Source organism: Erinaceus europaeus, chromosome 14 (genome assembly GCF_950295315.1).
Source record: "Erinaceus europaeus chromosome 14, mEriEur2.1, whole genome shotgun sequence".
Lineage (NCBI taxonomy): Eukaryota > Metazoa > Chordata > Mammalia > Eulipotyphla > Erinaceidae > Erinaceus > Erinaceus europaeus.
This window is the reverse complement of record NC_080175.1, coordinates 78554532-78581487: the sequence shown is the minus strand read 5'-3', so window position 1 is coordinate 78581487 and position 26956 is coordinate 78554532. Positions and strand designations below refer to the sequence as shown.

Genomic DNA, 26956 nt, shown 5'->3' with positions numbered 1-26956 from the left:
TAGCTTTCATGAGAATGGCAAGGGGGAGGAGTAACCATAGCACTCCAGGATAGGATGATAACTCTCGTGAGAATAGGGTGGGGAGGAGTGACCGAAGCACTCCAGATATCGTGGGGATATAGACAATGTCCTGAGGGCATAACATGGTGGAACAGGCACTCCGAGAATGTCCCAGCTCTCACGGGAACTAGCAGTAGCCTGAGGGGACAACATGGCAGATGTGACTGCATCGGCATAATTTCCCAGCATCTCCCCCTTTCCTTTTATCTAATGCCCAGGGCAACAGTGTGTAAAATCTATGAACTACTCAGGGTCAGTCTATGAAAAACCAGCAGCGTGAAGGGAAGAAAGCTGCTGTAAAATTGTCTAAAGTGTCCAAAGGGTATGCCAGCAAGTCCGATAAAAGTCTCAGTCCAAAGTAGGCGAATAGGGGGAGAAATGGCAGGGGATGAAATGCTGCATGAGGAAGGTCAGCATCTGGAATTCTGCTTTTCTGTAGAAAGTGAGCTGGAACTGCCAAAATGTGACAGGTCAAAGCAAAAGCAGGAAAGGCAGACAGGCAGTAAAAAAAGTTCTGTCCTTGGAGTCTGTGAATCAGGTTCTTCAGATAGCGTCAGGTGACATCTAGGGTTTCGGGGGGGTGTGCCACTGTAATCATGCCATCTAGTGGGTGATGTCAGGGTGTGCAGGGGTCCAGATGTTTTTTTCCGGGATTCCTGTGGAAGAAACACAAACAATCTGCTTCTTGTGGTTAGCAGGGCATCTGATTTGAATGCTTTATAGAAAAAGAGGTTTGGTGCCTTGACCAACTTGGGGGATGTATCTTTCCTATTCATTTATGATTATATTTTATATTATTTGTCATAGCAGTCAGCCGTTATCTGGAAGGTCCTGGGTGATTCATGGGGAAAAACAACTTATCTTTTAACAAAGACTCTAAGGTGTAGGGAAGCGGGAACTATCTTATCCTTTTTTTTTTTTTTGTATCTCGCCTTAGTTGCCCTAGTTGTTTTATTATATGTAATTATATTGTTGTTATTACTGATATTGTGGTCCTTGGATAGAACAGAGAGAAATGGAGAGAGGAGGGAAACACAGAGAGGGGGAGAGAAAGACACCTGTAGACCTGCTTCACCGCCTGTGAAAGAACGAGCAAGCCATGGGAGTAAGTTAACAGTATACACACTGTCAGAAAAAAGGGTGAAGGATTCTGGTACAGCTTTTAATGCAAGGAAAACAGCATAAAGTTCTTTGTACTGAGGGGAATTCTCAGGAAGCTCAGTAAAGAGAGGTTTAGGAGATTGTTTGTCTGGGTAATATATAAGGGCAGCAGCTCCCTTTTTTCCACCATCAGTGAAGACTGTAGGAGCAGAAGGAATGGGATCTCGAGAGAAAAGTTTAGGTGCTAGTAGAGGCAGAAGAGGTAAAGAAGCTATCAATTTATTGGAAGGAAAATGGTTATCTATTTGTCCTGGAAACCCCATGAAGCTTATGGCAAAGTGGGAATGATGGCGTATAAGCCACTCTGTATCTGTGAGAGAAAAGGGCAGAATAATTAAATCTGGTTCTTTCCCTAAGACCTGCACAGACCTATTTCTCCCTTGGCGAACCATGAATGCTAACACGTCTGTCTCAGTGAGGAGTCTTGGAGTTCCTCCTACTGGCGTGTGAATCCACTCAAGAACCTCATGGTCTTGCCACAATGCCCCTACTACTGTGGGGGTGGAGTTGAAGATTAGAAGGTTTACCGGAGAAGAGGGAGAGAATCGAACAAGGTGCATGTCCTGGAGGGCCTGGTTAACCCTTTCCAGTGCTGAGGAGGCCTTGGGAGTTAACTTACATTTTGAGGAGGGCTGTTTGTTTCCTTTTAACAGGTCAAACAGTGGTTGGAGGCAGCTTGCAGATAGAGATACTGCTTAAGCCAATTTAAATTTCCTAGAAAACTTTGTAAAGAAGCAAGAGTAAGGTTAGAAGGAAAGGTGACATTAGGTTTTAAGGGACGAATTTGCGTTAAAGAAATCTCTGAACCTAAGAAAGATATTGGAGGAATTAGCTGTATCTTCTCAGGAGCTACATTAAGGCCACTTTTCTTTAATGCAGGAATGAGAAAATCACGTAAGGCATAGAGATCTGTATCTGATTTTCCCCATATTAAAATATCATCTGTATAATGAAAAACATTAAGGCCCTTATTAATATATGGGACAAGGGCAGATTTAACAGCCTCCTGACAAATAGTAGGACTATTGGCCATACCCTGGGGCAGCACCACCCATTCAAATCTGTCAGCAGGGCTGGCGTTATTAATAGAAGGAACAGAGAAGGCAAAACGTTTACAATCTTTTTTTTTTTTTTTTTTTTTTTTTAATAAATTTTTTTTTTTTTAAATATTTATTTTATTTATTTATTCCCTTTTGTTGCCCTTGTTGTTTTATTGTTGTAGTTATTATTGTTGTTGTTGTTGTTGTTGGATAGGACAGAGAGAAATGGAGAGAGGAGGGGAAGACAGAGGGGGGAGAGAAAGATAGACACCTGCAGACCTGCTTCACCACCTGTGAAGCGACTCCCTGCAGGTGGGGAGCCGGGGTTCGAACCGGGATCCTTATGCCAGTCCTTGTGCTTTGCGCCACCTGCGCTTAACCCGCTGCGCTACAGCCCGACTCCCAACGTTTACAATCTTGTGGATGCAAGGGAATAGAGAAAAAACAATCTTGTATATCAATAGCTATGATTGGAATTCCTGTGGGAATTGCAGAAGCAAGAGGCAAACCCCTTTGGGGGGAGCCCCAGACCTGCATGGTTTTATTAACTGCATGGAGATCTTGGAGGAGGCGCCATTTTCCCGAGCACTTTTTAATCACAAAGACAGGAGTATTCCATGGGCTTCAAGAATGGCGAATGTGTCCCAAGGACAACTGCTCTTGGATGAGCTCTTTTAAAATTTCTTGTTTATCCCTAGGTAAAGGCCACTGTTCCACCCAGACAGGCTCATTAGAAAGCCAGCTTAAGCGGGGTGTTTGTCTACAAACAGTGGCATTTAGTATTGGGGGTGCTTATTAGACCTGGTCGTGCGGGAATGAGTGTTACGCTCTGCAGAGGCATCTGTGGATATCCTAACATCAAGACATTCCAGAATATCCCTGCCCAATAGGTTGGTGCTAATATTAGCTACCAAAGGGCGGAAGTGTCCGGTAGAACCTTCCGGGTCTTCCCACATGAGCGAATCTCGTGTGCAAAATGATTGGGTCATCCCTCCTACTCCATGCATACTGGGTCCACGGATAAGTTCCCAATCTTGAGGAACCTCTTCTTGCCTTAAAATCGTCTTTGCTGCCCCCGTGTCAATCAAAAATTTAAAAGGAATATTGCCAATCTTTACTGTCATAGAAGGGTGACCCCGTTCTAAAACAGGAGTGGTCCACAAAATCTCAGGCCCCGAATTTGTACCATTCAGGGGCTAACCATATTTATGAAATTGGGACCAACAATCTCTCTTCCAATGAAACCCCTTACAACATCTTGGACAAACAGTAAGTACGTGGCCTCTGGCTCCCTGACTGAAAGCGGGGTTGCTCTGACTGGAGGCGTGGTCGCTCTAACTGGAGGCGGGGTTTCCCTGACTGGAGGCATGGTCGCAGCTTATCAGGACATTGGTTACGCCAATGTCCTTGGCGACCGCACTGAAAGCAGGCCCTGTTTTGATTACGTGGGGTAACTGCATAAACCTGTGTCGTAGCGGATGCCCCATAATTGCCTGATATAAGTTCCTGTGTCGCTAAAATCCAATTATCTGGGTGTAGGTGTTTAAGATTAAGGCATGCCTGATGGAATTGTGGTATCATGCCTTCCCAGACAATAGAGCACAGGAGTAGTGAGCAGACGTCAAGATTATAAACCTTTCTCTCTAAGCTTGTCTTCACCCTTGAGATGAAGCTCGCTAATGATTCATCAGTGCCTTGGCGAAGAGAGTTAATGGGATCTGACGAATCTACATCGGGTGGGGTCACCCTTTCCCATGCTTTTGTTGCGCAGATGCGTACCTGTTCAAAATCACCGGTTGGAAACCTGGCTTCTGCCTGCTGAGCTCCAGATTCATAAGCTCCTTCTCCAAACAAAGCATCAGAATCCCATTCTACCTGTTTGTTACTATTTTCCTGCGACTGTCTAGAGCACTCATCGCGGAAGCATGCCTTCCACTGTAGGTAGAGGGGGTCTGGGAGTGCAGCATGAGCCAGATCTTTCCAATCTTGGGGTGTGTTAAGATGGTGGTAAAAACTCCTTAAAACGGACTTGGTCCATGGAGCATGCATTCCATCCTCCCTGACTGCTTGTCTGAGTGCTGCGACGTTTTTAGAGGAGTATGGCTGCCACAGCTGAGGGTTTTGTTTAGAAGGGGCCACGTTTACTGGGAAGGTGTGGATTTGGTCTGATGACGCTGGGGAGAGATCTACGGAAGTGGAAGGTGCCGTGGAAACTGCTGTAGTGGCAGGGGAAACTGAACATGGAGCTCTTGGGGGGGACTGCAAATGGTTTAAGGTCCTTAAATGCTGAAAAAATATCCTTTAACTCTCGTATCTCAGCCACAAGGTCTCTTAATGAAAGCTGAACCCTGGGCGGCAGGGGGCGGGGTCGGAGGAGGAGCTTCCGAACACATGTACATGTCTGTGGGAACGGAAGTTCTGGGTCTATCTGCTGATCGCTGAGGGCGTCTGAGTCTTAAGCACATGTGCTTTAACTCTCGTATCTCAGCCTCAAGGTCACTTATCCTCATGGCAGACCACGTTGTACATATCTTGTAAGTGGCAACCACAGTTATAAAAATCCAAGGGGTAGCGAAAATTAAACCGTCTGTGAGAGCGCGAATCTGTCCCAGGGCAGAAGGAGATAATAAGTGGGACACCTCCTCATAGAACAAAAAAATTCCCATGGTGGAGGGAAACACGGGGCCACAGAGGCGGGCGGATGCCACTTACCTGTGTCTGGGCGGCTTTTCTGGACCTCAGGCTGTGTGTGAGTGCAGGACACGTTGAGCGCCAGATGTTGTTGAGCCAGATGTTGTTGTGCGCGGGCCGCGGAGAAGAGAGAGGGGGTCTGGAGTGAAGAGGAAACACAAATCTTTATTTGCGCTGGCACCTCAGAGTTGGGTGCTAGAGAAGCAGGTTGGGCCACGTGGAGGTAGCGAAAATGGCCGCCTCACGCAGTAACCTTTCCTGCGTCTGAACACCGGAGTGAAGCGCTGGCAAGAGAGCGAGGTGTGGAAGAAGAAAGGCTTTTATAGGAGTAGCTTTCATGAGAATGGGAAGGGGGAGGAGTAACCATAGCACTCCAGGATAGGATGATAACTCTCGTGAGAATGGGAGGGGGGAGGAGTAACCAAAGCACTCCAGATATCGCGGGGAAATAGACAATGTCCTGAGGGCACAACATGGTGGAACAGAGGGGACAACATGGCAGATGTGACTGCATCGGCATAATTTCCCAGCACTCTCCTTGTCAACATTCCATCAAGTGTGAGTCCTGAGTCAGATTTAATGGGGCATGTTAAACCCTATTCATTACCCGCCTTTCGTCCTTCGTTTCACCACCCAGGGAGTAAGATGATCTTGGGCAGTTCCTTGACCTGTTGAACTTCAGCTTCTTTTATGAACTGGAGACACAGTACCATCTACTCCAGATTATTGAGACAGTGCACACATTGCTAAACACTGAGTACAATGCATGGCCCATTGCAGATACCCAGTGTACAGTGACTAGTTAAATTGTCCTTCCTCTGAGGGAGCATAGTGCTGATGACTAATCCTTCCGTGCTGTTCTGCTTGTCTCACCTTCTAGGCCATTGAGAACTTCGCCTTGGCGTTGAAGACCACTGCCCAGATGCTCCAGACATTTGGGGTCTGCCTGGCCAGCACAGAGCTGCCCAGAGGTGTGCCATCCACTGAAGACCTGCTCATGTCACACACGAAGCAGAGGGACAAGCTGCAGGTGAGAGGGGCAAGCAGTCAGATGACCTCTGCAGAGAGCCAGGGCCAGAAGGGAAAGGACAGCCATCTTTTTTCCTCTTCCCCAGTGACTTTTGCCAGGCACTCTGCCTGTGAGGAGAAAAATCCAGAGACTTGGCAGTGAATGTGAAACTTATTCCAGCTTTGGGCAAAGAGGCATGCCAGCACTGCTCTTCCTCCTCCTCTTTTTTTCCTTTTTAACTAGCTCTGGGTCCTTTACTACTCTTAAGGCACTTTGAGGGGGCAGAGCAGTAGCTCTGGGTAAGCACACACATTATCATATGAAAGGACCTCGGTTCACCCCCCTCACCCCGCTCCCCACCTGCAGGGAGGAAGCTTCAGCAATGAAGCAAGTACTGTAGATGTCTCTCTGTCTCTCTCCCTATCTCCCTCATTTTCTCTATGTCCTATCAAAGAAAGAAAGGAGGAAAAAAGAAGAGAGAAGAAAATAGCCACCAGGAATGGTGGATTTATCATGCAGGCACTGAACCCCAGTGATAAACTTAGTGGCAATTAAAAAAAAAGAATGTGTGTGTGTGTGTGTGTGTGTGTGTGTGTGTGTGTGTGAGAGAGAGAGAGAGAGAGAGAGAGAGAGATACAGATAGCCCACAGCACCAGAGCTGCCCTCATAGCACTCTCATGTGGTGCTGGGGCTCAAACCTGGACCTTGAAGATGGCCTGGCAGGTACCTTACCTGGTGAACTATTCCTCTAGTCCTAAGCCTTGTTTGAAGAGCAGTGTCCATATGTTTGGCTCTGGACCAAGGAAATATAAAATGGGCTGAAACTGCATGGAGGGAGGAAAGGAGGAAGGCCGGGAGGGAGAGAGTCGTCAGTTTTAGGAGCCAAGCTTTCTTGTGGTTGCTATGAAATTCAGAGGAAGATTAATAAGCTGGCTTACTGCTTCATGTTCTCACAGACTTGCTTTTTAAATTTTTTTATTTGGGGACTAATTTGAGAACAAAAATGCTAGAAGGCTCTCTGACTAGATTTATGGAGAGGCACCTATTACTAAGTGATTCATTAAAGCATGTCTGGGTCTGAGGAGGGAGCTGGGCAGGTTCTATCACACCCTTCAGAAGAAGGAACTCTCCTCTGAGTTGTCAGCTCCATTCTGCCCTCAGAAACACAAACAGTCTGAGCCCATTATTTCCCAGAAGACCAGAGCTCAGCAGAGCAGCAAACCCAGGACTAACCTGTTGATAAATCTTCACACCATTGGGAGTATTCTTGCCGCCTGGCTCTTGAGAAGTTTTCTGTGACCCCAACTCTACACAAATACTTTGTGAGGTGGTTGATGTGTTTATTTTATGTGGTAGTTACTGACTTCTCACCACTGAATGCTAAGAGAGCAAAGAAAACAAACATTTTGACATTATCTCCTGGAGATGACACCAGAATTGAAGTCACTGGGTCCAGGAACACATATTTGGGGTATGTATGTCTCAGAATGTACTAGTTAGGGCAGAATCATTCTTCCATATGCCAGGGAGCACTTGGAAACTTCCCTATTTAAGGAACTTAGTACCCAAAGGGTTCAAAGTATATTCCCAATATTACTAGGAGAATTAAAACTGAGGGCCTGAAATGTGAGTGCTTGGGTATTTCACCTGGGGAAGGACACCAGGACCCAGTTCCTGTGAGAGTGTGTTTGGAGCTATCCTCTGGCCAGCACTCCATCCACTGGGGTGGGGGAGTCCCCAGAATTCAACTCACTTCTGATCAAAGCTGTCTGGGGAGACCAACAGATTCCACAGTTTACTGACTCCATCTCCCTAAAACACCCTCCACTTCAGAGGCCAGTTGCATGCTTGACCAGTGAGTTACAAACAAAAAAAAAGGGTTCCTACAACCCTTTCCCCAGTCTTAGTTTACTAGAGTGGCTCACAAAACTCAGGAAACTCATTTGTTTACACACTGGATCACTAGGTTCTTACAAAAGATGCTAGAGGTTGCTAATAGCCAGATGAAACATCGGAAAAGGTCTTGAACAAAGGAGCTTCTGTCCTCATGGAATTCGGAGTCCAAGTGGAGGCAAGTAAAGTGCTCTGGTTCCCCAGCTGGAATTAATCTCTGAAGTCCCTTTTTGGGGAAGTATTTTGAAATGCTCTATTATATAGGTACAAGTGATTAAATCATTGGCCATTAGCAGCTGAACTCAGTCTCCACTCCCTCTCCTTGTCCTGGAGGTTGTAGAATTAGGACTGAAAGACCCAGCCACTAATTACATGGATGTAATTAGAGGCTCCACCCTGAGGTGCTTCACAAAGTCACTTCCCGCACAGAAAAAAAGCTTATCACTCTAAACTGTTGGGAAGTTCTGAGGCTTTGGGGAACTGTAGGCCTGGAACTATGAATAAAGACTGTGTATGTATATATAATAGCTGTTTTTTTTTTTCCCTAATAAATTACAGTAGCACATCTGGAATCACTTCTGAGAACTTTGGCTTCTTTCTCTGGCAAACGTATTGGCCAGACTCACCTCCTATAATTCTTGGGAGAAAAAGCAGAGGGTTCTAAAGGCTGGATCTAGAATGTCTTTTGGAGGACTGCCGGGAAAAAGCTGGTGCTTGGCCAGAGGCCTACAGGGCACAGAGCACAGAGCATGGGGCCTGCAGGGTGGTCAGCCAAGTCCACAGGTGTGAAGCTGTATATAAACATATATATATACATCACACACACATATAATTTAATGATGACTAATACTGGGGGAGCTTCTGGAATACTGGAAGTGCAGGAGTGGTAAATTATCTGATGAAAGTCAGGAGGAGGAGGAGGGCAGGAGGGCAAGGCTGAGTGCACTTACTAATGAGTGCTTTTCCTCCGTTGTCTCATATTTCTTTTTACTCATCTGTGACCTGGTTTCTTTTAAACTATTATTAATTCATCCAGCTTACAAATGTTTAATGAGTATCGATGAGATCTGAAGAAATGAGGACTGATAATTGAGAGTGGGAGAAAGGGCTAAGTCTAGTTCCTAGGAAGATAACAGCCAAACTTGAGACATTGCTTGGGATGGACAGAGCCACAAGGGAGTTGAGAGACTTTTTCAGGGCTGGATTGGAGAGGTCGAACCTGTCATTTCTCAGATTGAGGGATAAACTTCAGGCTGAGTATGGAAACTTCCATGGGGTTAATAGTGGAGTGGGATAGGAGACTGGAAGGCGCAAGACTTGTGTGTGAATGGAGAAGGGTAAGCCTGGTCACACAAGGAATACACTCTGCATGTGTGAAGGTGGGAAGGAGGTGACTGGACTTGGGGCTGTCGTTGGGGGTTGGGGAGAAGGTTCAGTGTTCCTGTGCATGGAGCTAGTCGCTTTGCAACCAAGAGTTTATTCTAATTCTCAGGTCATAGCCATCCAATATCTTGTGTGTGTCTTGGGAACAAATTCTAGGCCCCTGACCCTTTGACTTGCTTGGAGAGAGGACCTGTGTTGGGCTAACAGACTGCTAAGGCTGTTGAATTGGAAAGAGAGAGCCTGGCATTGGCCCCAGTGGTAAATACCCCGTGTAGGAAAAGCAGAACAGAGCTGTCTTAGAAGTGTAATCCTTCCATGTTAAGCTGAAATTGTGTTCATTTTTTCTTTTTCTTTTATTATTATTATTATATATTTTTAAATATTTATTCCCTTTTGTTGCCCTAATGTTGTTGTTATTGATGTCATTGTTGTTGGATAGGACAGAAAGAAATGGAGAGAGGAGGGGAAGACAGAGAGGGGGAGAGAAAGACAGACACCTGCAGACCTGTTTCACTACCTGTGAAGTGACTCCCTTGCAGGTGGGGAGCCAGGGGCTCGAACCGGCATCCTTATGCCGGTCCTTGTGCTTTGTGCCACATGTGCTTAACCCCCTGTGCTACTGCCTGACTCCCTATTATTATTATTATTTTTTTCTACCACAACACTGCTCAGCTCTAGTTTATGGTCGTGAGGGGGATTGGATTTGGGACTTCAGAGCCTCAGGCACGAATCATTTTGCGTAACCATTATTCTATTTACCCACCCAATTGTGTTCAACTGCAATAAGTGAAAAAAGCTGTGCTTTGGTGGCAGGCAAAAGTGTTTATGGATGAAACAAAATGAAACTTTTTTTTTCTTCTCCCCTATAGCTAGCTGGCAATAAAAACATTGCAGAGAAATTTCCAGCACTCAAGACTTGATATTTCTCAGCTTGTTTCGGGTCACTTCTGTGGATTAGAACCATATTCTCTTAACTAATTTCACTTTCAGTTGACAAGGACAGCTTGAGATAAACACAAAACTTAACAGTTGCTGCTTTGGGGGGGAGAGAAAGTAGATGAGTTGAGTATAAAATATTGCTTTTTTTCTGCTACAGTGCTGGTGGGTATGCAAACTGGTGCAGCTCCTTTGGCAGACTGTATGGAGAGTCCTTAAACAAATAAAAATGCAATTACATTATGATCCAGCAACACCACTCTTAGGCATCTATCCAAAGGACACTGAAACATTTGAAGAGACATATGTGCCCCTATGTTCATAGCCGCATTATTCACAATAGCCAAAGAGTGGAAGCAGCCTAAATGCCCATCACCAGATGACTGTCTAAAGGAGTTATGGGGCATATAGTCCATGGAATCCTACTCTGCAATAAAAAACGATGATATTGTGTCCTATGGGACAAAATGATGGAACTGGAGGTGATTATGCTTAGTGTAATAAGTAAAGAGACGAAAAACAACTAACTACCAGATGGTTTCACTCGTGTGTGGAATCTAGAGATCTGGTTCACATACTTGAAAAAACAAAAACAAAATCCAGAAGATAGCAAACTGTAAGACTTGTGAGAACTATGGTGGTTTTCTTTGGGAGGTGCAAGGGTGGGGACACCGGACTTTGGTGGTGGGTGTGGTGTGGAGCTCTATATACACTGCCATCTTACAGTCTTGTAACCTACTATTAATCACAAATAAGAAAATTTAAAAAACAAGTAAAAACACACAAAATATTGTTTTGTTAAATGTATATGTACTTTTATATATTTTAACTTTTGTATCATGTGTGGGCCTTACCTGTCGAGAATTAATTTTTTAATGCTGCAGCTTGAATTTTCTTGTATTTGTTTCCCTAAATGATTATATACATATACGTCTTCACCCCATATCTACCACTAACTTTTTTTTTAATCACTTCTGGAAGGGAATGCTCTTTTCTTTCTTCCTTTAGGAGGAACTGAAGTTACTGGGAAGACAAGGCATCACACTGTTGTCGTGCCTTCAAGAGCCGGCCACGAAAAATTCCACCAGCAAACTCAACCCTAATGAACTTGAGAATGTAGCAACCATGCAAAGGTAAGTGAGAGAGGTCAAATCTTTTTGGTTTTACTTTTTTCCCCCCAGGGGAGACTATGTAAAACTAAAAGATCTGAAACAACTGGGAGCAGATTGGGTCTTGGTGGGCTAAGCAAGAATAATATTTTGAGACAACAGAGAAAAAAAGGTAACATCTGTTTACAGAGATACGAGAGTGGCCTTCCCCTCCTCTTATGCTATGCTGTTGTTCTTGCATTTCAAGGGGGGGAAGATGTTTTTTTGAGCTTCATTTCCAAATGATGATCTGGCTATGTGCTATGTTGAGTACACCTGTCATCTCAGGTAGAAAGAAAAACACAAAGGTGGGATGAAGTTAGGCACGTGTTAAAGCACAGCAGGTGTGTCGCACCTGAAGTTTCTGTCAGGCACAGAAGGAACCCTGGTTGAAAAATGCAAAATGTGGGAACCAGCAGAACTGGGAGAAAGTCATAGCCTACAGATGTTCATTCTATGCAGATCATCACAACGAGTAATACTGGAAACAGGTGTGTCCTACACACTGCTCTCTGTGCTGACCACAGTGTCTCTTTCTCATTTTCCCTTTTCAGGTTACTAGCCCAGCTGGATGAAACAGAAAAAGCTTTTAGTCAGTTTTGGTCTCAGCATCACTTAAAACTGAACCAGTGCCTTCAACTACAGCACTTTGAGCACAGTTTTTGTGAGGTATTATTCTCTTACTTAACACAACTTTTGTTTATTGAGTTCCTCTCTTCGCCCTGGTCCACTTACTCCCTGTGTCCTTGTTTCTTCTTAGATCTTTCTCATTTTTTCCAGAGAATACAGTCTTTTCTTAGAATTCCATTTTTCTAACATTCCCCCAGTAACATAATTTAAAGATAAGTACGTAAAACAAACAGAAATTCCTTCCCCTGGCATATGTACTTCAGTGATTGATGATCTGTCAAATAAACCTTTACCATTATAGTTACTTGTGCCTCAGTGTCCCCATACTGCCCCCCCCAGCTTAATCCAAAAACAAATTAGCAGTTTAAAAGATTGTATGTATGGGCCTGGGTGGTGGCACACCCAGTAGAGTTCACATATTACTATGTGCAAGCTCCTAGGTTCAAGCCCTTACTCCCTACCTGTGAGGGGTGTGTTGGGGGAAGAGCTTCATGAATGGTGAAGCAGTACTGCAGGTATCTCTGCTTCTCTCTCTTTATCTCCTCCCTCCTTCTCAATTTCTCTCCCTATCAAAAAAGAAAGAAAGAAAGAAAAATAGCCATTGGGAGTAGTGTGTACGTGTGTATGCCTCTGAACCTTTTTGACTCGCTAGCTACTTATTTCTGGTCCATTCTCTGTCCTGCAGGTTAAGCTCATCCTGGACAGTTTGCTGGCAGAGCAGGCAGAGCTGACAGACATCGGTGATGGTGTGATGCACGTAGAACAGCTCCTTAAGGAACATAAAGCCCTGGAGGAGAAAGGCCAGGTTGGTGTGGGGGCCCTACTTATGGGATGGGAAGGGACTGACTGTGGCCAATGACAGATCACACTCACTCACTGATGTTGGAAGGTTACTGGGCTGGGGAGACAGCATAATGGTTATACAAAGTGACTTTCATGCCTGAGGCTCTCAGGTCTCAGGTTCAATCCCCAAGACAACCATCAGCCAGAACAGTGCTCTGGGTCTCTATCCCTATCTCATTAAAATAAATGAATAAAATGTTTTGGTTTTTTATATTTATTTATTTATTCTCTTTTTGTTGCCCTTGTTGTTTTATTGTTGTAGTTGATGTCATTGTTAGATAGGATAAATGGATAGAGGAGGGGAAGACAGAGAGGGGGAGATAAGGACAGACACCTGCAGACCTGCTTCACTGCCTGTGAAGGGACTCTCCTGCAGGTGGGGAGCAAGGGGCTTGAACCAGCGTCCTTACCACGGTCCTTGTGCTTTGCGCCACCTGCGCTTAACTCACTGTGCTACCGCCCCACTCCCTGTTTTTGTGTTTTTTTTTAAAGGAGGTTTCTAGAGGACAGAGTAGTGCACAGATATTGCCTTTTCTGTCTCCTCACTTTCACTCCAGCCCCCCAAGGGGATTGCAAGGCTAAAACCACAATGGTTACTGAAGGGCAGCAGTGCAAGGATCTGTGAAGGCCGTCCAGTTGAGGCTGGAGGCTCAGCTGGAGTGAGAGCTGTGAGCGTCCTTACTCTCCCACCAACACACACTCCTCCTGGGGTCCAGTTGTGGGAGGCAGGGGCGGAGTGGATGACAAGAAAGGGAGAGACTTTAAAAACACAAACCAGAAAAATGCAACTACTAATTGTGCAGCCCTCATTCACAGAACAGTGCATGCAAGCTCCTGCTCGCGTGGTGCGTGGTGTTCAGCTTCTTCTGGGTGGAGAGAGCAGCACACAAACTGAATAGATCAGTGGCAAGTATTCAGCTAGTCGTGGCAGAAGGTGACAAGCAATGTGAAGACAGTGAGGGCAGGCAGCAGAACTTGACTGGTGCCGCTTTCGCTAGGAGAGAGCCAGGATCAGCCCCTCTGAGCAGGAGCCCTTTACTCCACAATTCAGTCATGTTGAAATTTGGGGGCAATGCTGAAGGCAGAAGCTGCAAATGCAAAGGTCTGGAAGAGAGAGCAGGCTGGAGAATTCCAGGAATGTGGTGGGGCATGACGGTGGAGGACTGGACTTGATTCTGCCTGGAATAGACAGTCAACAGAAGATGGGGGGGGGGGGGTGTTGCAAATGGTCGGGGTGGATCTTCGTGACTGGGTTGACTTTCTCTCTTCTGCCCACCTCCTTGGTCTTGTGATCCTCGGTCCACGCTTTTAAAATCGCTGACACAGGGGGAAACCTCTGGTCACGGGGCATAGGAATGCTCTGACCCATCTGTCACTGGCAGAGTTCTGGAGCCAGCTGGACTAATCCTCTGCAGATGCCCCTCAGAGCCCAGGCAGCTTGCTTTACCCAGAGTGCCCTGCTTCTCCTGCTTCTCACTGCCTGCATGATGGATGCGGGAGATTTCCGCCTTTGCCATTAGCTGAACTAGGCAAAGCCATCGTATCCTACATAGAGCTTTTCTAGCATTTCTCTGCTCACATTTCATTTTTAAAAATCTTTGTTTTGGTTAGAGACAGAGAAGTTGAGGAGAAAGGAGGAGACAGAGTGCAAGAAAGAACGAGAGACACATGCCACTCATGAAGCTCCTCCCCACCCCCCCCACCCCCCCCCCCCCGCAAGTGGGGACAGAGACTTGAACTGGAACTCTCCCACATTTTAACATATGCACTCAGTCAGGTGCACTGCCGTCTGGCCCTCTCTGCTCCTATTTCTTTTTTCTTCTTTTATTAGTGGTTTAATATTTATTTACAAAGCCATAAGATAACAAGGGGTATGATTCCACACTGTTCCCAACACTAGATTTCTGTGTCCCTATTCCTCCATTTGGAGACTGCAGTAGTTCTCCCAAGATCACAGATATGGGTTGATTATTATTTCTATAATTATCTACCATCTATCTATCTATCTATCTATCTATCTATATTTTTCATCCATTTTTTTCTATGGTTCTGCTTTCTCTTCCTTTCCAAGTCACACATATACCTAACACTACCTCCGAGTGTCCTTCCTTTTTTTCTCCCTCTTCTCTCTCTGAATCCTGATGGAATTGGGTTCTGATCCCTCTGGTCATCTTCTCCTAACACTTCTCCCTCTGGAAATAAGAAGCAAAATTCTTTTATAAAAAATTTCTTTATTGGGGAATTAATATTTTATATTTGACAGTAAATACAATAGTTTGTATATGCATAACATTTCTCAGTTTTCCATATAACAATACAACCCCACTAGGTCCTCTGTCATCCTTCTTGGACCTGTATTCTCCCCCTCCCACCCCAGAGTCTTTTACTTTGGAGCAATACGCCAATTCCAGTTCAGGCTCTACTTGTGTTTTCTCTTCTGATCTTGTTTTTCAATTTCTCCCTGAGAGTGAGATCATCCCATATTCATCCATGAAGCAAAATTCTTTATGGGGCACAGAAGGTGGGAGTTCTGGCTTCTGTAATTGCTTCTCTGCTAGACATGGGTGTTGGCAGGTAGATCCATACCCCCAGCCTGTTTCTATCTTTCCCTAGTGGGGGGAGTGAGGTTCCAGGACACATCGATGAGGTTGTCCTGCTCCCACCACCAATTCAAGTCTTCACCACCGAGCACTGTGTACCTGACGCCCTCCCCCGATCCGCTCTGTAACCCAGAGCCCCTTGCTTTGCTGTAGTACACCCCACCTAGTCCATGCTTTTCTGTTCCCTGAGTTCCTTTAATGATTCACTGCTTGCTTTGTGTCACTTTATTTCCATAGGAACACTCATTTTTATTGTGCATGATATTCATTTCCCCCTAAGTGTCCAGGAGGTGCCGTGTTCTGTCTTCTTGCTGCTGGGGCACCGGGGCCTCCCATGTGCATTATTTCACCGCTCCCAGACTGGCTTCTTCATTCTGCCTCAGAAGGAGGAAGGGAGGGAAGGAAGGAGGAAGGGAAGGAGTGACACCACAGCCCTAGCAGGCAAAAGCCAGCTTCAGTATGACCTAGCTTTTGATGCTTGTGTGGACGTTCACTCTGCAGGAGCCCTTGGAAAAAGCACGGTTACTTGTACTGGTTGGGGACCAGCTCATCCAAAGCCCCCACTATGCAGTGGACTCCATCAGACCCCGTTGTGTGGAGCTCCGGCGCCTCTGTGATGACTTCAGCAATGAGAACAAGAAGAGACACACCATGTTAGCACGGTCCTTGGAGCTGCATAGACAGCTGGACAAGGTGAGCAAGCACAGCTGTGACCACGGTGTCTGCAAGGGTGTCTGCAAAACTGCCCTGATGGTGCCACCTGACCCCCACAGTCACGGCTAGGATACAGTGCTTCCTGTGGCACAGTGCTCAAGAGTCAGGAGTGACGGCAGATTCCAGCCTGACGAGGCACTGAGGGCTGCAGGTGCCCCAGCCATCACACCTCATCTCATGAGAACTAACTCAAGTTCATTTCCTCCATCTCCCAGACTTAAAGAGTAGACTTTGGCCTTGCCTTATGGAACCTATGTTGATTTTTTTTTTCAATTTTATTTCATTGGATAGAAACAGAAATTGAGAGAGAAAGAGGAGATGGAGAAGGAGAGAGAAAAAGAGACACCTGCAGGGGTTGGGCAGTAGCTTAGTGGGTTAAGCGCACATGGTACAAAGCGCAAGGACTGGCAAAAGGATCCTGGTTCAAGCCCCTGGCTCCCCACCTGCAGGGGCATCGCTTCGCGGGCAGTGAAGCAAGTCTACAGGTATCTATCTTTTTCTCCCCTTCTTTGTCTCCCCCCTCTCTATTTCTCTCTGTCCTATCCAACAACAACAGCAATGACAACAATAATAATGATGACAACAAGGACAACAAAATGGGGAAAATGGCCTCCAGGAGCAGTGGATACATACTGCAGGCACCGAGCCCCAGCAGTAACCCTGGAGGCCAAAATAAAAAAAAAAAAAGAAGAAGAGAGAGATACTTGCAGCACTGCTTCACGGCTTGTGAAGTTTCCCCCCTGCAGGTGAGGACCAAGGTATTGAACCTGAGTCCTTGTACATAGTAACATGCACTCTGCCAAGTGTGTGCCATAAGGCCCTGTGTTGATTAATTTTCAGACTTCTGGAGATCCATACACTGTATCTGCAAAGTGTTCCCCTCATTCAGATTGTGAACCTTTATGGAGAAAATATATATATATTTTGCCACAAGGGTTATCTCTGGGACTCAGTGCTAGCACTATGCATCTACTATTCCTCCTGGCCATTTTGTCCTTTTTTCTTTTTCCCCTTTGTATTTTTATTAGACAGAACAGAGAGAAACTGAGAGGGAGAGACACAGAGATACACCTGTGGACCTGCTTCACCACTTATGAAGCCTTCCCAGGCAGGGGGCACCCAGGAACTTGAACTTGGGTCCTTGTGCATGGTAATGTGTGAACTCAACCAGGTGTGCCACTGCCTGGCTCCTGAGAAGTGGTTTTGTTATCGGAGGTAGAGAGAAACAGTGAGACACCTGCAGCCCTGCCTCACCACTTCTGAAGCTTTTCCCCTGCAGGTGGGGGCTGGGAGATTGAACATGGGTCCTTGCATATTCTAACAGCTGAGCTTAACCAGGTGTGCCACCACCCAAACCCTATGGAGGAATCTTTATCTTTTCCTTTGGACATGTGGAATATGGGCCTTGAGCTTGCACAGTTTTGAGCTTCTTTCATTCAGACAGAGACACACGTGGTGGTGGTGGGAGTGTGTACAGATACCACCACAGCACCAGAGCTTCTTACGGTCCTACTGCACTGCCAGTGTCGTGCTGGGCCCCATACATAGCAAGGCAGGCACCCTCCCTAGTGAGCTATCTCCAGCTCCTGATGGAGAACTTAGGCGGCAGCAAGCATTTCCCACAGCTACCGTGGATTGAGCACCTAAGGGTTCCTGCCAGAAGCCTAGCATGTCAGCTATCTGCCACTCTGGGGAGACTCACAGAGGCAGAAGCTGACCTTCAGCCTGGCTGAGTAGGTGATCTTGGCGCCGAGTTCACAAGTCTCTCTGGCAGGGGTGGCTGTTTCTAGAAGCAGGTGCCCTCAGGCTCAGGTGGCCTGTGGCTTCCAGCAATCAGTCAGGCGCACAGGTGACACGGGACCAGCACTGAGTAGCCCAGGAGAGGTATTTTTCCCAGCACACGCGCAGGACACTGAGGGGGTGCCAGGCCCAGCTCCTCAGCTCTCTGGTCTGTGTGGCAATGCAGTGACCAGGGGCACAGCCTTTGCTGCCTTTTAGTAGTGACCTCTAGGGCAAATGCACAGTCAGCAGGGGCAGCGACTTCTGGAACCTTCCCTGTCAGCTGTTCCCAGATTATATATGGCTGGAGGCCATGAGTCAGCACACTCCCTTCCCATCATTCTCTTTCCCCTCTCTGTGGGCACCAACCCAGCTGAGGGTGCCCATCTCTGCTGTTTCACATGGTGCTGTTGCCAGGGATTTCTATGTCGGTGGAGCACAGCTGCTCAGAGGCAGGCAGCACTGGCCTCCCTGCAGGCCCACTACTGGTTCCCTCTTCCTCTCACCACTGCTGCCTGACACTAGTGTGTGTGTGTGTGTGTGTGTGTGTGTGTGTGTGTGTGAGAGAGAGAGAGAGAGAGAGAGAGAGAGGGAGAGAGAAAGAGAGAGAGAGAGAAGGGAAGAGAGAAGGGAGAGAATGAGCTTTTAAATCCTGTATTTTAAGTCATTTTTAAAAATTTGTGATGATTAGTGGTTTCCAAGATTGTAAGATCACAGGGTATAGTTCCACACCACAGCCACCACCACCAGACTTCTGGGCCCCTTTGACTCTGACTTTGCAGAAGACTTAGCTGACTGTTTTTGGTAGATCCGGGCCTGACATTTACAGAGGTTTTTCACAGTATACACGAAGGCATGGTTTTATGTTATTGTTAAGATCAAAGCAACATAAGAAGAAGAAGGTAGGGAGTCAGCGGTAGCGCAGCAGGTTAAGCACACGTGGCATGAAGTGCAAGGACCAGTGTAAGGATCCTGGTTCGAGCCCCCGGCTCCCCACCTGCAGGGGAGTGAAGGAAGCAGTGAAGCAGGTCTGCAGGTGTCTGTCTTTCTCTCCCCCTCTCTGTCTTCCCCTCCTCTCTCCATTTCTCTCTGTCCTATCTAACAATGATGACATCAATAACAACAACAATAACTGCTACAACAACAACAACAACAAGGGCAACAAAAGGGAAAATAAATATATAAAAAAGTTTTTAAAAAAAGAAGGTAGACATTTAGTCATGTATATTACCAGAACACTTCTCATGCCTGGTTTACACTAAATACAGTTGTTGATACAGTTTTCTGCAAAACACTCTGACCCCATGCCTAGGTCCTCCTCCACCATCATGCACCAGGATCTGAAAGCTGACAACCCCCCCCCCCCATGCCATGTCTTTTACTTTGGGACAATGCACTAACGCCAGTCCAACTTCTACTTTGTGTTTCCCTTTCTGTTCTTATTTCTCAACTTCTGTCTATGAGTGAGATCATCTCATACTCATATTCTCTTTCTGGCTTACCTCACTTAACATGATTCCTTCAAGCTCTATCCACAATGAGGTGAAGAAGGTGACTTCATCATTCTTAATAGCTGAGTAATGTGTGTGTGTGTGTGTGTGTGTGTGTGTGTGTGTATCACATTTTCTCAGCCACTCATCTGTTGTTGGAAACCAAGGTTCCATGTTTTGGCTATTACAAAATGTGCTGCTGTGTTTAAGTCATTTTAAACTGTTAAGTGGTGAGATTTATCTGATTTCACCTGTGTTCCAGAATGTTTGAGTATCGCTGTTCTGACTTACAGAGTTTTGCATTCTTGGATACTTCCTTAGAAAAGAAAAAAATGCAAATGTAGGCAAGAGAGCTTTGCCTTTTCTTCAGAAGGAACTTTACTTCTCTCGGGAATGTGTGTGTACATGGCCCAGGCCTAAATACCTCATCAAACACATTGTGCTCACATGTTAGGATGTGTGTCAGTGGGCCATTTGAGTCAACCCCCAAATCCATTGGCTACTTCTCTCTGTGCTTAGGTTAAACCTAAAACAACTTAAATTTTGGGACAAGGTGGCAGCTCACCTGGTAGAGCACACATGCTACCAAACAGGTTCAATCCCCCGGTCCCCACCTGCTGGGGGTGAGGGATTGGGGAGGGTTAGTTACACAAGCCGTGAAGCAACGTTGCAGGTGTCTTTCCTTTCTGTCATTCTTTTCCTCTCTATCTCCCTCTGTCTCTCATTCTCTGTCAGACAAAAGGAAGGAAAGGAAGAAGGAAAGGATGAAAGAAAGACAAGGAATGGTGGAGTTGTGCAGACAATTGCCCTGGTAGCAAACAAACAAGCAAAGAAACTTTAAGTTCCTCCTTCTGGAGCTAGAACAAGCACTGTCTGTGGAAAAAAGAAAGAGCATTTATGTGCTTCATTTTACTCACTGGGTGACTTCCCCAAGAACTGGACAGATGCACAGTTGGTTTGGCTTTGCCCACCTCAGAATCATGTTTATGGTGATTAGACCTCAACACTTTACACTTTCATTGTCAATTCCCTGCTCTCTCCAAATCTTGTAGACACGTCATGAGTCCGGAATGCCTGAGTGGTGGGTCAAGCTAACTGTACAGGGCACTGTGTTTCTTCCCCAAAGGTCAGCCAGTGGTGTGAAGCAGGAATCTACCTCTTGGCTTCCCAAGCTGTAGACAAATGCCAGTCACGAGAGGGGGTTGACATTGCCTTGAGTGACATCGAGCTGTTCCTGAGCACAGCAGAGGACTACCAGCTACCCAACCCCAGGGACTTCTACAACCAGTTTGAGTCGATCTTCACTGTTGACGTGAAGGTAATGTTTCTGGGCTATTTTGACTCTGTGGTTCAAAGTCCTAGGAAGACTTTGCCTTGTAGCCTGAAAAAGTTTAGGTAGGATGTATTGAGCAGGTAAACCAATTCTTGAGCCCTCCAGTAGCAGCTTCTTAGACTCCTCAACTATACTTCCTTGAAAACCAACACTTTATGGTTTGAATCAAATATGCTCTCACCATTCATATTTATTTATTTATTTATTTATTTATTTATTTATTTATTTTTGCCATCAGGGCTATCTCTGGGGCTTGGTTGGTGCTAGCTGGCACTATAAATCCACTGATTTTGGTGGCTATTTTTTATATTTTATTGAATGGGACAGAGGGAAATTGAGAGAGGAGGGGAAGATAGAGAAAAATACCTGTAGACCTGTTTCACTGTTCATAATTCATACCCTCCCCTGCTGGTGGGGAGCTGGGGGGCTTGAACCTGGATCCTTGTGTGGGTCCTATGTGCAGTTAACTGGGTGCACCACTGCCCAGCCCCCACCACTCATTTCTCTACAGACACTATGAGTACCTTTGGTCTTTTCATGCATTGTGTTAAGACTGAGGACTTATTGTGAGAATACAGGCATGGTTTCAGCCTTCATAAAACTTACACTTTAGCGGGAAAGGTGGTCATTAATAAATGTCAATCACAAATATCCAGTGTATGTGATTTTTTTATATTAGTTTTAGGACACAGCTTAATATCCACCCTCATGGACCTAGGCTATGAGTCCTTGCTCTAATATGAAATCTGTTACATTAGTAACTTTTTAAAATGTCCATCTTGTTTTATTATCTTGGGAGCTTCTGAGTGACCAAAGCCCCATCTGTCTCCATACTCTCATGGCTGGTGCTCAACCCTTGTTTGTCAGATAAGTGGGCAAGCAGGTGGCAGCGTAGATCAAGTACAGTGGGGGGCAGCCTGGTATAAAGTTGTACCTTCACAATATTCTTTCTCAGAATCCTCCAGTTTAGGTGAAGTATGGTCAAGGTGTCCAGACCAACTTTCCCCTCCAAACATAAGGACCCTTCTACCTTCCTGCTAAGGAAGAAAGGAGGAGGCCTTTAAGGTGCAGTTACTACATTGCAGACGCGGCATTGGAGGCCTCAGGTTTTCTTAGCCACAGCTGCTGAAATAATTGAGACCTGGGACTGCAGGTGAAGCTTCAGCCAACTTCCTGGAACATTTTTGACCACATCACCTAGGAAGTGAATACAGCTTAATACACCATCTCTGGGACACAGACAGAAACATGCAGATAGTTGGGAGGATTCTGTCTGGGAAAGCACCGACATTTCCCCAGAGTTTACCTATCTCTTCTTCTCTTGGGTTGAGTAAAATTCTAGGTTAGAAGAATTGGACATCTTGTTGTGGCAGAGTTCTGTTCACTGAAGAATCAAGACTTCGTTGTCAAACCTGGTACTTTGGGGCCAGGTGGTGGCACACCTGGCTAAGTGCACACACACACTATAGTGTGCAAGAACCTGGGTTCAAGCCCCTGGTCCCCACCTGCAGGGGGAAAGCTTCCCAAGTGATGAAGTAGCACTGCAGGTGTCTCTCTGTCTCTCTCCCTTCTCAGTTTCTCTCTGTTTCTATCCAATAATAAAAAATAAAAAAAAAACAAAAAAAAAAACTGGTACTTCTACATTAGCAGTAGTCCCACATACGTATATGTACACAGATTGGTACAGACTCATGCAGCGCCTTCCTTTGATAATTGAAAGGGCCTACAAGCAAGGAGAATCAGAGTCAATGAGTGGACCTCACAGATTTTGTTTCTTGATACCATCCCCCAGTAGATCCAGATTCTTAGATTCTTAGAGGGATGACTGGTCTAGGTCTTGGGTGGAAATTTTGCAAGTTGCTGTAAGAGCATTGTGTAGTGCCCGGAAGTGAGGAAACATGGAAAGCAAGACAATAAAGCACAGAGATAAGACATAAGAGGCTGGTGTAGGAGCTCTTCCTGGTCAGTGTTGGAGCAGTTTTAGCCACAAAATCAATAAAGTTGCATTGTTTTATAACCTCACATTTAAAAGCAGTATCCTGGAGTTGGGCAGTGGTAGCGCAACAGGTTAAGCGCACGTGGCATGAAGCGCAAGGATCTTGGTTCGAGCCCCCGGCTCCCCACCTGCAGGGGAGTCGCTTCACAGGCGGTGAAGCAGGTCTGTAGGTGTCTATCTTTCTCTCCCCATATCTGTCTTCCCCTCCTCTCTCCATTTCTTTCTGTCCTATCTAAAAATGATGACATCAATAACAACAACAATAACAACTACCACAACAATAAAAAAGGGCAGCAAAAGGAAAAATAAATAAAATTTTAAAATAAAAAAAAGCAGTATCCATGAATCTGTACTGCAGTAAGTAAATAAGTGGTGGTGGGGGGGAACTATGCTTATACAGAACTCCTGATTTTATTTTATGTCAATATTCTGGTCTCAGGAATGGGGACAACTCTCCTTGACTTTGAGCTTCCCTTAGTGACTACCTTGCAAAGAGTACAGTATATTCACAGGAGAAGATGCCTACATTTAGTTTGAAAGAGTGGTTAGCATGTTTATGGGAGACAAAATGGAGGAATAAACCTCCACAGAAGCAGAAGGTCCAAAGGCAGAGAGATGCTGGGAACGGGAGCGTATTTGGGGAACGGGAGCGTATTTGGGGAACGATATCGTGTGTGGATGGTGTGGCTAGAGACTGGCAGAAAGAGAGACAGAAGGGAGGTCAGAGTCAAGGAGGAAGAGCCCAGTGCTCCAGGACAGAGTCTGGACTTAACTCGAATGCAGGGAGGAGGCCCTGCAGACCCCGTAGACAGGAAATCCATGTCATTGGGTTGTTATTGTAAATGGACCATCTGATTGTGATATAAATAGTAGATTTGCAAGTAAAAAGAGGAAAAGGAGGAATAAGTTGCACAATTTCTCCCCCTTCTGAACCCAGGGATTTAGGGCCCTTCCGATTCCCTCACCATCTCCAGGGTTCATGCCAAGGACTTAAGAGAGATACATAAGGGCAAAGGTCATTTGAGTCTTGTCCAGTCCAAATGGTAAAGCGCTGGGGTCCACTGAGTAACACTGACCTTGTGCCAGGGCTGTCCACTCTCCAGCACCAATTTGACATGGTTCGTTCAGCCTGCTGTCTTGACCTTTGTGCAGGAAATAGTATCTGTGTATCGATTTCCTTGTGTTCATCCCTGGGCCTAAAGAACAGGGAGCAAGCAGTCTTGTCACCATCCTCCCAGAAATGCTAGCTGACATTGCCTTCACTCATGGTTTCTTTTAGGACTTGGCCTCACCCCAGTGTCATCAGAACCTCTACTTCACTGTACATTGAGCATCCTGTGGCCAGAGGCACAGTCTCTGAGGAAACTTCTGAAACACAAATCTTGAGCTTAGTCAAGACTAAGGGTCAGCTGACTGCACCCTATGATCTAAGGCTACTTTCCTTTTTTACAGCTATCTTTTAAAGAGTCTGATCCTTCATTTCTTCATTATTCATGGTCTATGATTGCTTTTATGTTGTGACAACATTTTAGCGGTTGTGACAGAAGTCAGTTGTTCCACAAAGCCTGAACTATTTACTGCTTGTTTTTTAAAAAAGATTTATTTATGGGTTGGGAGGGGGGTTGACCAGAGAATCACATTGGCATGTGCAATGCCGGGGATCAGACTTAGGACCTCAAGTTTGCAAGTCCAGTGCTTTACCCACTGTACCACCCCCAGGCCAAACTTTTTTTTTCAGGCCAAATGTCCTTACAGAAAAAGTTTGCTGACCCGTGGTCTAGACCACCACTGCCCTAGGAATATAATGCAAATGGCACATATAATTTAAGATTTTCTGGTAGCCACATTTTAAAAAACTGAAAATAAACAGGTGAAATAAGCTTTAATGTTTGAGCTTCTGTCCAAAATAAGAATTTGACATATAATCTGTATGAAACATTATTGGAATAGTTTACATTCTCTTCTCATATAGTGCCTTCAGATTCAGTATGTTCTATTTGGTTTTGGCTTTTTATTTTATTAATGACTTAACATTGATTTGCAAAATTATAAGATAACGGGTGTAATTGCACACCATTCCTAGCACCAGGGTTCTGTATCCCCATTCCCTCCATTGGAAGTTACAGCAGTTCTCCCAAGGTTGCAGATAGGGGGGTGGTTATTATTTCTACAAGTATCTGTTTATATTTACATATATTTGTCCACTTTTCCATGGTCCTGTCTTCTCTTCCTTTCCAAGACACATATACATCTAATACTACTTCTGAATGTCCCTCTGTTTTCCCCCTTCTTTCTCTGGAACCTAGTGGAGTTGAAGTTCAGAGCCACTGGTCATTTCTCCCTGTTATTTCTTCCCAGCTCAAAGTATGGGCCAACATTCTGTTTGGGGCGCAGAAGGTGGAAAGTCTGGCTTCTGCAATTGCTTCTCTGCTGGATGTGGGCACTGGCAGGAGGATCCATCCCCCCAGCCTGTTTCTACCTTTCCCTAGTGGTGCAGGGCTCAATTCAGTGTGTTTTACATGGATAACACAGCTCAAATCAGATGAGTCACTTTCCAGCTGTTCAGTAGCCACTAGTAGCTGGTGGTTCCTGTGTGGTCAGGGCAGGTCTACACTCAGATCCTCCAAATAGTGAAGTTAACCCTAGATGTTGGCACAGAGGTCAGTGTTGCCAGGGACCTCGGACTCTAGGAAAACAGCTGCTCAATAGCCGACATACCAGTCCTGCCCAGGTGCTCTTCAAGCTTTCCCTTCAAAGATGGCCCAGCATCAAAAAAGACACATCTGGGGGTCGGACAGTGGTGCAGCGGGTTAAGTGCACATGGCACAAACTGCAAGGACTGGTGTAAGGACTCCAGTTCGAGCCACCTGCAGGGGAATCGCTTCATAGGTGGTGAAGCAGGTCTGCAGGTGTCTGTCTTTCTCTTCCCCTCCTCTCTCCATTTCTCTCTGTCCTATCCAACAACAGCAGTAGCAACAATAACAATAACAACAACAACAACAAGGGCAACAAAAATAGGGAGGAAATGACCTCCAAGCACAGTGGATTTATGTGCAGGCACCAAGCCTCAGCAGTAACCTAGGAGGCAAAGAGAGAGAGGGAGAGGGAGAGGGAGAGGGAGAGGGAGAGGGAGAGGGAGAGAGATCTCCACTTCGAGCTGCAGGATGTGGTGGCCTGGGTGTGTGCTGGACCTGCTGTTTGGGAATATGCACCCTGCATGGCTTATGGCGATTGAATTCTTTAAATTCTAGGTCCTGGGGGCTGGGTGGTAGGTAGCTCAGCAGGTTACGTGCATATGGTGCAAAGCACAAAGACCAGTGTAAGGACCTCAGTTCAAGTCCCCAGCTCTCCACCTTCAGGGAGGTTGTTTCGCAAGCAGTGAGGCAGGTCTGCAGGTGTCTGTCTTTCTCTCCTCTATATCTTTCCCTCCAACAACAACAGCTATAACAACAATAACAATAACAACCACAACAAGGGCAACAAAATGGGAAAAATGGCCTCCAGGAGCAGTGGATTTGTAGTGCAGGCACCGAGAGCCTCTGTAATAGCCCTGGAGGCAAAAAAAAAAGTTGTAGGTCCTGATAGTAAGAGCCTTAGTGTAACTCAGACACAGCCTCATCTGCTTTCTGCTTTGCCTGACTTGCAGCCATAGAGCAGATAGTCACTTTCATACCCCCCCCATAACTCTTTAGTTTATTTCTTCCATGTTTATGTTTGGGAGAGGGGTATTACACAGTTTAATGTAAATGTAGACCCTTTTATAACAGGGACTCACTCTTTGGTTAAAAACTGTAATCTTACCAGTATTTTCCCTTGATCTAGAAAACTGATCTAGAAAACTGTTTCCCCTATAACACTTTTTCCCATCATGGCCTTTATTCAGGAGGCATTTATTTTGAAATCGTCCTGTTTCGCAATGCCCTTCACTTATGAACTGTGACATCCTTGTCTACCATTAGCACTTATATCTCCGTAAACTCATACCTACCCAGCACACACGAAGCACTGCTCTGTGCTCAGCAGTGTTTTGTAGACATTGGAGAGAGAGCAACAAAATGGATGTAGTCATTGTCCTCAAAGGTTTCACCTGGACATGCAGACTCTCAGCAGCACGGTTCCTGTGCAGGGCGAGATGCAGTGCCTTGCACGTGGATGTGTGCAAGGAGGGTCACCTGAGAAGGTAGGTGGGGTGTGGCAGTCAGGGAGAAAGGGGAGTTTCATATCCTCCTCTGAGCTGCTCGTGATTTGCT

The 26956-nt window shown here is 45.8% G+C and overlaps 1 protein-coding gene and 1 long non-coding RNA gene across 5 annotated transcripts in view; one reads left to right on the top strand and one right to left on the bottom strand.

The window, feature by feature from the left end:
* MCF2L2 (MCF.2 cell line derived transforming sequence-like 2) overlaps positions 1 to 26956 on the top strand; it is a 201161-nt gene that overhangs the window by 59251 nt on the left and 114954 nt on the right. For all 4 annotated transcript variants that reach the window (XR_009544755.1, XM_060172039.1, XM_060172040.1 and 1 more), the window contains exons 7-12: positions 5833 to 5982; positions 11182 to 11306; positions 11876 to 11990; positions 12637 to 12756; positions 15896 to 16087; positions 20504 to 20695. Coding sequence is in view for 3 of the 4 variants with exons in the window: in XM_060172039.1 (XP_060028022.1) it covers positions 5833 to 5982; positions 11182 to 11306; positions 11876 to 11990; positions 12637 to 12756; positions 15896 to 16087; positions 20504 to 20695 (894 nt within the window). In the remaining variant the exon portion in view is untranslated. The remainder of the gene's footprint in view (positions 1 to 5832; positions 5983 to 11181; positions 11307 to 11875; positions 11991 to 12636; positions 12757 to 15895; positions 16088 to 20503; positions 20696 to 26956) is intronic.
* Positions 15038 to 26950, bottom strand: LOC132532817 (uncharacterized). Its single transcript, XR_009544758.1, has 3 exons — positions 26706 to 26950; positions 23783 to 23902; positions 15038 to 15768 (listed from the first exon to the last, which is right to left on the bottom strand). It is a non-coding gene; the product is annotated as an uncharacterized LOC132532817 (long non-coding RNA).